Source organism: Sprattus sprattus (assembly GCF_963457725.1).
Source record: "Sprattus sprattus genome assembly, chromosome: 15".
In the NCBI taxonomy this organism is placed as follows: domain Eukaryota; kingdom Metazoa; phylum Chordata; class Actinopteri; order Clupeiformes; family Clupeidae; genus Sprattus; species Sprattus sprattus.
In genome coordinates, this window is record NC_137913.1 from 27,937,913 (window position 1) to 27,949,005 (window position 11,093).

At 44.9% G+C, this 11,093-nt stretch overlaps 1 protein-coding gene across 1 annotated transcript; it reads right to left on the reverse strand.

Moving 5' to 3' along the window:
* Window positions 1–538: 538 nt before the first annotated feature.
* prdm8b (PR domain containing 8b) lies at window positions 539–5,938 on the reverse strand (the record flags this gene model as incomplete). Its single annotated transcript, XM_080852309.1, has 4 exons — window positions 5,829–5,938; window positions 3,471–3,695; window positions 2,476–2,707; window positions 539–1,881 (listed from the first exon to the last, which is right to left on the reverse strand). The coding sequence occupies exons 2-4, from the start codon at window positions 3,687–3,689 to the stop codon at window positions 539–541; spliced, it is 1,794 nt and encodes a 597-aa protein (XP_080708435.1). The 5' UTR covers window positions 3,690–3,695; window positions 5,829–5,938.
* Window positions 5,939–11,093: the final 5,155 nt, after the last annotated feature.

Sequence of the window (11,093 nt, forward strand, 5' to 3'; positions counted from 1 at the left end):
ATCAATTTAATATTACATGCACTCTTAAATATAGTCTGGCATCATACTCAGAGTTCATTTCAATATTGATACTTTAAGTTTACACATGGAAAAAAATCATTGATCATACTGCAGTTCTCTGTGAAATAGAACTACATTTCAGTTTCTTTGATAGATTATACATGTTTATATACAAAATACAAAGTACATTTACACATAGCATTATTATCCCTTCTTTGTCAAATTATAAGTGCTTCATAAGATAAATATATTTCTTTTTTATTCTTCCCTCATAAGTCAAATGTCTTTTGCGCAGACCGAAATAAAGACCAATGACATTTGAACAATCCTGAACCAGGAAAGAAAAATGACGACTTTTAAAATTGATCTCAAAAGTGAAAACGGATGTGTGGCAATGTGTGTCTCCAGTGCGCTATGCCAGTCTTGGTCTTACAGTGATAGGAAATGGGGGGGGGGTGACCCCCCAAAAAATACCCACGCACCCCCCCACCCCGAACCCCTCCCCTCCCCAGGTCCCTTGTTTTGGAGAAGTGGCGTGCTAGTTGTGCGAGGTCATGTGCCGGGACAGGTGGTGCCTCTCTCGGAAGGTCTCGTTGCAGATGGGGCACTTGAGCTTCTCCTCGCGTCGCCGCTTGACCAGTGGCTCCATGGCAAACTCCTTCTTGTGGTGCGAGCGCATGTGGTAGACGAGGTCGGAGGTCATGCGGAAGGAGGCGTTGCACTTGGCGCACCAGTTCTGTGCAGGCAGGCACAGCGAGGTGAAGGAGGGTGGCAGCAGCGTCAGCGCCGACGGGACCTGCAGCTGGATAGGGGCCGAGCTCTTGGGCCAGAAGGCCGTGGCGGCTGCCGCTGCGTATAGAAAGGGGCTCTGCTTGGCCAGGCTGCCCGGCACGGGGCACGCACCCCCCAGCTCCGAGCCCTGCAGCTTGGCAGCCAGGTGGTCGGCCTGGTAGAGTCTGCTGGAGGACACGGTGTCACCTACGGTAGGGTGACAGTCCAGGAGCTTGGGCGCCATGACGAGTGGGGAGAGCTGGGGGAAGGAGGACACAGAGGAGCGGGAGGGCTGGCTGAAGGCACTCTTCCTCTCAGGCCCGCCGCCACCCACCTGCTGGGCCACGGAGGTGAAGGCGCTGGCCAGGTGCGGCGACTGAGGCGGTGGAGGGTCCATGCGCGACTGCGGTGGTGACTGCGTCTCGCCCAGCACCTGCCGTGCTACCAGAGAGTGCTTCTCCGAGGGGCTGGCACCGGGCCGGGTGGACTCCTTGTTCTCAGCGTTGGAGGAGGAGGAGGAACCGGAGCTCTTGGTGCTGCTGCCGGTGCCGTGCTTCAGGCTCTGAGGGGACTTGCGCACCTCCGTGAAGGCGCTTCGTTTGCCCTCGCCCGGCTGATCGGAACCCGGCCGGGAGAACGCGCGTCGGTTCTCCTCCAGCCCGTACGCTCCCCGGTACTCGCGTGCTGATGTGGCCAGCTCCTCTTTGGACTTCATGGGCAGACAGAGCCCACTACTCCTGCTGATGTTCAACGGGCCCACATTCTCCTCCATGTCAGAGAACTTCCTCTTGGTCGAGCTCTCGCTGGAGATCTCTGCCTCCTTGTCGCTGGGCGGGCTGGTTCTGTTGTTCTCCAGGTCCCGGGCCAGGTTGTGGAAGTCTGTGGCGGGCTTGCCGGCCTCCGGGGGGCTGGGGAAGCCATCGGGTCGGCCCAGTTTAGGGCTGGTGCGGGCCAGGGTGGGGCCCGACTGCTCACTGCTGTCCTTGGGTTCCTCTTCGGACCCGTTCAGGCTCTGAAGTCTCTTGGTGCAGCGGAACCGATGGTGGGCCAGGTAGGGAAACTCAAACTGAAACCGCTGGCTACAGTCGGGACACAGGTATGGAGGAGAACCTACACAGCACAGAGAGAAAGGAAAACTTTATTATTATTATTTATGGAAGTCCCAGAATGTCCTTCACAATAGGTAAAAGGGTAGGAAGTTATGTTGTTTTCTCTATTTTTTAGACAATTAATTTGTTTTTAGCATATAACACAGACATTAATGTACTATAACATTTGAAAAGATGAATTCATTGACCCAGAGATAAAGGAGAGTGAGAGAGATACAGACAATAGAAGGAAAACTAAAACAGGCAACGACAGAAGAGACAGGATCAACATGTTTCTGAGGCTCAACTGATGGAAAAATTAGCTTTCACCACTAACAACATGGGTTTGATACCCAAGGAACAAACATACTCGTATAATGTATCAGATATCTGTAGTGTTGCTGTAGTTGTGGTTGCTTTGGATAAAACTATATATGTATGTATGCACTAAATCATTATATTCAATATGTATACTATGTGCACTATGTGCCTGTAACAGCCCGCTTAGCCTTGTGCTTATTGTCGTCCTTATGGTTCGCAGGCGTGCTAAGAGGCTGGGCTTAAGCTAGGTGCTGTAATGTCGTTGAGGTTAAAGAGAGGAGAGACTGCTGCCCACCTTTGGTCTTGGCGGGAGCTCTGCTTGCACTGAGGAGCAGGAGCTCGATCAGGTCCTTGCCGTACCACACCAGCAGCTCCTCGTCCTTCTCTATACGACGCAGAGAGCGGTAGAACAACTGGCCGTTCTTCACGTAAGCCTCCAGGTTCTGCTCCTCGCGGTCCCGAGCCGACTGGACCAGCCGCAGCCACATCAGGCCATCTGAGGTGCTGTTGGCGGCGGACGTGTCCACCTGCCAGGCCGAGAGAGATGAGAGGGAGAGGGAGACGGAGAGAGAGATAGAGATGCACCGTTAGGACCAAACACACACAGCAGCAGCAGAAGCAGCGAGACAGAAGGTTGAGGGGGACAGCACAGGCATGATGAGAGAGAGACAGATTATTCAGACCCCTGCTGTCCTCAGACACAGACACTCAGACAAGCCAGGATAAAAGAGAAAGAAAGAGAGAGAGAAAGAGAGAGGGAAAGTGAGTCAGGGCAAGAAAGAGAGTTATAGAGTAAGACAGACCAGGAGCATGTCCCCACAGAGACATATCATCATTCAGTGCAATGCCACAGCCTGACAGACGGTTAAAACAAGCCCAGCGAGAGAGACAGATTACCAGACCACCACAGGGCGAGAGAGAGACGTTCACCACATTGCCACTCCAGACTACTCGCCTGATACCCTGCCTATACCCAGCTGCTCCTCCACCCGTCCCCCACCCCCCAGTCATGCCTTAGCCGTCGCTTCTCCTGCACCCCACACTGCCACACCAGATTTGCCAGAGATGGTGCCAGCCTGGCAGAGTGAACCATGTCAGGATGCCTCATGATAGAGAGGTAAGCCCCATGAATGCATCTCAGTGGTTCCCATCAACCAAAAAAGTACAGCTAAATCACCATCATCATTTACTTCTATCTGCATATGGAATATGTGACAGAGCACACTGTACTATACAAGCTTTTGTTGTCATGATGACGCAGAACCAGGAACATATTGAATGCTGGCGTACCCTGAATATGTATGGCGCGGTGCGCTTGTCAGTGGACTTGAGGGCGATGAAGGCGATGCTGTCGTACAGGGACGTGTGGCTGAGGATGCAGGGTCCGAAGATGGCACTCTCCGGAATGTCGCACGTGGTGAAGACGCTGGTGAAGATGTCCGTGAGGCACTGCTGCACTGCCTTGGCGTCGCTGTCCCACGCCAGCTTCTGGGAGCTCGACTCCTCCATGGTTGGCTGTGGGAGAGAGGAGAGGGACAGTTGAGCATGGGGGAAAATAGCCTACCGATAGAGAAGTAGCATATGCAACATCCATCCATAAGACAGGGGATGTTGTGTGGCCTTGGTTTCCCACAATTAATATTAAATTCTACAATAATGCTTAGTAGTAAATACAAAAAAATAATAAAGTACTCATTTTGTATGTAGCTCTACCTTTCCAGTGGCCATTGTCATTCAAGGATTATTAAATGTACTTCGATCTGAATGCTAAAAATGTTATGATTAGTTGATAAGTATTAAAGAGGGTAGAATTAAGAAGAATGTAATAAAATAATAAGAGTTAATTAAATATATTTTTTTATGAGTTTTCAATAAATTATTTTAATTGAAAGTATTAAAATATTATAATTTTTTTGCTAATGATAATACAGTATAATAGGTAGGCTATCTCTTTAACTCTTATATGTGGTATTATACATATTATTATTATTCATTAGTATTGTTGTTTTCCAGAATTGTTGATCACACTGACAAATGTGTATTGTAATTTAAAAACATTTATGGCTGAACAAAATGATCCCAATAAAATATAATATTCTTAACGACCGTATTTAGGCATCAATGACATCATGCAAGAGAAAGCAAACTCTTTGCTATTTTATGGGCCCACCAAGGACCACATCCGGCATCACAGGCAAATGTGTGGAGCATTTGGAGCTGGACGGCATAGCGAATGGATTTGGAGTGGACTGTCACAGTCGGTGATCTCATGTCAGCTAACCTTTGCCTCCTTACTACACGACAGAACGTATGTTTGGCTATTTGCATAATCCGCCACTTTTCCCTCCGAGACTTCAATTAAGGCAGCATGCGGAGTCAATTATTATGTTCTTTAACGTATTCTACACACGCCCAGGAGTCTGCATTGGCAAAATCAGGCGAGATTTTGATATATGTTGAAAATTACACTATTCGATATTTTAAAGTTTTTAACTAGGAAAAATGGAAAAGAATATAGTTCCTAATTGAGAATATGAAAAAGATCTACAGGACAAACTCTCACACTATTCTCTCTCTCTGCCCTACACACACGCAAACACACAACTAAATCAGCAGTTTTTCTTTACATTTCTCCAGTATGCCACGTCAGCGACAAAGACATTATAAACTAACTGTTATTCAAATAATACAATTTGTAGTGGACAAATAGTTTTGGAGGGATTCAAATTAAAATGATTTACACTACAATGATATTATTCAGTCCAAATGTAGTTTTTATTTTCTCAGTGAGGATAAGAAAAGAATTGTCTAACACAAATACCAACGTCAAAGTCATATTTGTTCCAGTTTTAATATGCCCATTTTTAGTCATTTGCATTTTTCCTAAGATATCTCGGGTTCTCGAAAAACAGCGTCGATATTTGTAAACAACGTGGATCTGTTTTATGTAGGCAATAGGCTACAGCAGGTACTGCCATATTACAGTTCCAATTTCACTGCAAACATTTACAAGATCATTTTGATGGACCGTTCATAGCTTTCTACATGTATGTAGATCTTAGATCTTTCTCAGAGGACTTCCTTACATGCCTATTCAACTCCAGTCTGTCAGCAATGCGCGTATTGCCGCTGCATTATCATTCCACGAGCGTACGAGGTTGGATGAAACTTACCATTTTCTGTGTGTTGTTGGTTGGAAATTCGCTATTTTGAAAAGACAGCAGTTGTTGTTGCATATGCCAGACCAGAGCATAAGCTATTCAATTTGTGCTTTTTAAACGTCGCCGAAACGCTGAAAGTGACCACTTTCAAACGAGACAATCCTTCCCCATCGCAACCCCAAACACAGTCGTCTCTATTGTAACCCTTGTGTCCGCTCTCTCGCGGGAGGGAAGATCGCACAAAAGGTCCAATGAATATGCATTTCAGTTAAATACGAGAATAGAGACGGCAATATATGCGCATTTCTAAATGAGACGGGGCAAACTCATTGACCCATCATTTCACAGGGCATTTTCGTCCTGACGATCTGCACGCGGGGTTATTATTTGGGGGTGTAGAGCAGCGTTGACATGGTTTCAAATACTTCGAAGCACAGACGGGTAAAAGTAGCATCCCCTCACCATTTTAAAATCGCAAACGACTTACCTTTTCGCTAAATTGAAAAATGATAGGCCTAGTAATCCACAAAGTTCAGCTTGAAGGCTGGAGGAAAAATGGAAGGGAAAAATAATAAAAAATAAAGCTCTCTTCCAAAGCGAACTCGCTCGGTGTCTCCCTTGAAGCCCGTGCCGTCAGTACATGTCCCTGCGACTGCTGAAAGTGACAGTGCTGTCGGTCGCCCTGTGAATCGCGATTAGAGAGACAGAGAGAGTGAGTGAGAGAGAGAGAGAAGGAGAGAGCTAGAGGGGCACGCAGATGGGGCCGCGGCACTGGCTGACTGGCGCCCGCATACACACTTTTTGTTTGCTGCACATAATCTGCCCAATGAGGCGTGTCACAGTCCGCGTCCCCTCCCTTTAACTCTTCCCTGGCCGACTGTCACAGGCGAGATTTACCTCCAGAATGCCTTTCCCCATAATGTTTTAATGTGCGCTGCCATGGCGGAAGCACAACAGCTGCCTCTGTTTGGGGGATACACGTGAAAACCATTTTTTCTTTCCTTTTTACGACAGAATGTAGACGTGACAGGTTTGTGTATGTGTGTAAAGCAATATAATTCTGCTGTTGTTAAACCAGTCGCTTATATATTATACAGTAATAGTGGTTATTAAATAGCATTTTTTTTAAATAATTATTATGCATCTTCTCCATTTAATAATTATAATACTATCCATCATCATCATAACTATTAATAATGATACATTATTATTATTGTTATTATTATTACGGACTAGTATCACCATTCTGCTATGAATGTTGCCGCTAATTGATAGCCTATACAATGACTTCATTAGCACGGATCCTACTGAGACATCACAGCTGTGAAGTCAGTAAAAAGACAGATGAAGGCTCTGCGGTGAAGTGCCCTATAGCCTTGTCTACAGTGCAGGCTGATTATGCAGTTGAATATCATGAAATGGGTGTACATTTGGTATTTGGATGTTCTTCGCCTTCAAGAGAACATATTTCTCTACCTCTGGCCAAAACACACACTCACGCTGTGACTATGTGTCCGTGCCGGAAGCTCTCCTTCCAGGTAGGGTGATCTTTCACTAGCGACTCTTCCTCTCGTCGCTCTGCTCGGACACGCGAGGAGGCAGGCGCCCAGCAGGCTCGTGGCATGAGCACCTGCTTTAGAGCAGCATCGTAACGAGAGGGCACGCGGGGAGATCATTCAGCTGAGCATCGCGACCGCCGCACGGACGGATGCAAGATGTCTTAATTAAGCACAGATGTTAAAACACATAGTGAGTATGATGAATATCCCTTTGCATTTTAATACCGAAGATGCTGAAATCTAAAATCAGTCCGCTTAGGCTAACCAGTCTTTTCATCCAAGAAGCTTAATTCATATTAAGTATTACTCCTGAGGTAAGCGTAACTTAATTTGGGTAAACAGGGGTTAGCCTATGTCGATCCCAGCGGAGTAACCTGGTCTTCAGTGAGCTTCCATGATCCGTAACACAAAACAAACTGCAGTGGTTCTTTGCCTTGATCCCGGGGGTTAAAAACTTGTCAAAACTGATGAAGCAGATTGATTTCGTAATGACCACCTGCGGAGACCTCACACCTCTCTCTATGTCCAGTGGCTGTATTTCATGGCAAGGGACGAAAAGATCCAAGATCCAGCTTTCCATTCAGTGAGCGATAGCCTACTTGACTTAATTTAACATTGTATAGCTTACATAGTCAAGTTGGAATCCGCTTGTTGGATTTTCCGACGACTTGTTATCAAGGAGGCTAAAACATGTTTCAAGTATGCATCTAAATTCGCCCACATTGGTACTTCTATTAAGGCAAAATACAAAAGTCACTTCACTTTCAATAGGATGTTCTGATTAAAATAAACCGACAACTACAATAATTATCAATATTACTAATCTCAAAGCGTTTTCTGCTGCCTGCACGTTCCTTTGAACAGGAAATCATATAATGGTGTAATACATTGTACTTCATCTTCCAAGATAACATTTGTTATAATTAAAACGCCTATATAATTACGACCCATCGTCTCTGTACTGCAGAATTGCCTCTGTGTGTATGTGTGCGTGTATCATATTTGGGTGTTCACAACTTTTTCCTGTTGGTGTATCATTTAATTAATTAAATATATATATTTTTAATAGTTTGATCAAAAGATACCAATTAATTATCTTATTGTATGCGCAATAAGCCTTTTTTTCGTCTTGTGAATGATACTTGCAATGCAGTTGAAGGTATGTTACAGTTAGTTCTTCATAAATGGAAATATGCATAAAAAAATTACTGAAAACCGTGCTTATTTGTTCAGTCCAGCCTTTAAAAAAAGCCAGTGTGTTTGTTCTTATCTTCAGCTTATGTGTGTGAAACTCATACATGGTAAACCCAGGTCATAAAATCTGTCTATCAGTCCACATTATAGAGGTCTTGTTTGCATCAACACAAATAGGCTTTATATGCAGGAGGCTTTATATGTATTTTGCCACAAACTATCTCAATAAGCCATTTTATTGAAAAGACGTGTCGATTGTGGGATTTGTCTCTATTTTCATAACAAATGTTTTTTGTATTTTTTTAACTTCTGATCTATTTGTTTGTTTGACACCACAGCACTCTGGAGTGGCATTTAAAAGACAGGGCACGATATAAAGATGTTGAGATCGATGCTTTTACCGCAAGAGCTTTGCTACAGTCTCCTAAACTCTCATCCAGCTTTTGACACTTTAATATGATTAGTTCCTGAGAGTCTGCGTATTTTAAGCACATTAGAGGGGAGATATTTCTTGTGCCATCAAGACAATTGAATTTACAGCTGACTGACTCGTTAAAAATTCTGCGTGAAACAGTGATTTCCTGCCTCCATCATTGTAGGAAGAGACTGGGGATTGTTATTGTATGTGTTAGTGTTGTTATTTTCCAATTCATGTGATCGCTATGGTGGATTATAGAGTAATGAGTTGAAGAGGCAGCCGGGCAGTAAAGTGGAACTAAGCAGAGGTGATATGGAGAAGTTCAATGCAGAGGGAAGAGAGAGGGGAAGAGAGAGGGGGAGAGAGAGGGGGAGAGAGAGGGGGAGGCCAGAAGTGGGGAGTAGTTTTCTGTTTGTTTTGGTTTTAAAGTTAGGAGTGGGTCTGGGGGTCCTTGGGGTCTGGGGGGGGGGGGGGGTTGTTGTTTACATATGCAGACACAAACATGGACACAGACACGCCCCCCACACACACACACACACACACACACACACACACACACATATGCATGTCCACACCCGCCACTCACACTCTCAGGCATACATACAAACACATGCCCACATACACAAATGGACAGCACGTGTACATATATACTATATGCACAGACCCACAAAGAAATGCCAAAATCATAATACTTTGTACAGTCGTACAGTCACAAACACATATACTCGCACACATATGCGGCAATACAATCACATATACATAGAGAGAGAGAGAGAGAGAGAGAGAGAGAGCAACATACACACACACTCAAACATGTGCACATATAGGATTAGAAAGAGAGAGAGAGCAAACTCCCAACTCCTTGAAATGTAGAAAAAGACCATTGAGATCCATCCACTAGGAGAACTCATCAGCTTTTCTCAGCTTAGGACCTCAGCTGCTCTCTCTGGACCTGTGTTCATTGTTCAGCACTCTTTGTCATGACCAGCGCTGTGTTTGTGTCCCTCTTTTAGCGACAGAGACATTAAAAGATTCACGTGCTCTTAGCCCCAGCTCCTCCTCCTGCTCTTCTTCTGCCTAGCCAAGCATGATAAGTCCCTTCTCTCTCTCTCTTTCTTTTTCATTCTGTCTCTCTCTCTCTCTTTCTCTTGCTCTACAGTGGGCTGTGTTAAAGCCACAGCGCTAGCCCAGTTGCCAGCCATCTGCTTGTCTCTGCTGACTAGCTCAGGGTCAAGAACTCAGGCTGGTGGGACACACACACACATACACACACACACACACAAACACACACACACACACACACACACACACACACACACAGAAAGACAGAGAGAGAGAGAGAGAGAAAGAGAGAAACACACTTCTATTTGTTTGCATAGTCACAAAAACCCATGAATACATACACACACACACACACACACACACACACACACACACATGTTCACTCAGACAGAAACACACAGATGTACACACATACAAAGACAGAGAGACATTCATTGACATTGTTTTACAACAAATGGCTCTGTTATCACCAGCGAATTTAGAGGGTGCCGACCCCTTGCCCTTCTTAACTTCTGTGTCACACACACACACACACACACACACACACACACACAGATACACACCCACACACACACACGCACACACACACACACACACACAAACACAGTGTGCCCCACTGTGCGCTCACTTTAACCCAGAGAGGAACAGAAAATGTCAAGTGTGCTAACTGAATGTTCTTAGGTTGCTGGAAGAAGATATGTATAGGGGAACAATCTAAAACAAACAAAAGGGAAAGGAACAGTACATAAGGAAGGTTGAATTTTATAGGACTCGACTGGATAAAATATTTTATGCTAATATGAATTTCTGTCTTTATTAAAATGTGTCTGTGGAAATATAATCCAATGGCAAATAAGGAGGTGGAGGACTCCTTTTCTCTTAAGCAGTTTGCAGATTAAGATTGCATCTATTGTTTGCAATGTGTCCTTCTATCTGCTAACCCAATGATACCTCTTCTTTAAGAGCAAAAAGAAGGCATTAGCATATTTTTCCTCCATGAGATGTTAAGTCTCGGGACAATTAAGAGCTACCAGACCCAACTTGTACCTTGTCATTTTAAAAGAGACTCACCAGAACAACACGACTGTTCATCTCTCAGCTTAGGGCAGACGTCCCACGCAGCTTGCCATAATTACAAAAGGGATTAGGCTCTGACATAAGAAATCAAGGCGCTTTTTTCATAACTGTTTTGATTAGTGCTTACAAGTAGCTTTGTAGGTTAATATAGAGTGAACAAGACCGACTGGGGAGTAAACACGATGCCACAGGACCAAGGGCACGCTCTAAGCCTTGTTCTCCATGTTCCCTGTTTGTCCTTTTGGCTGGAGACGCATAAGGCACAAGTGCTGTGTTTGATTTGTCCGGCACAGAAAATATGTGAGAGGCATGTGTTCCTAGAATGCCATATGGGAGATAGGGAGGGAGAGATAGAGGACATGTACAGGGTGAACTGATGACATGATGTGGGCGTGAAATGGGTCAAAACAATGCAAGATTACAAGACAGGAGACTTTATTAA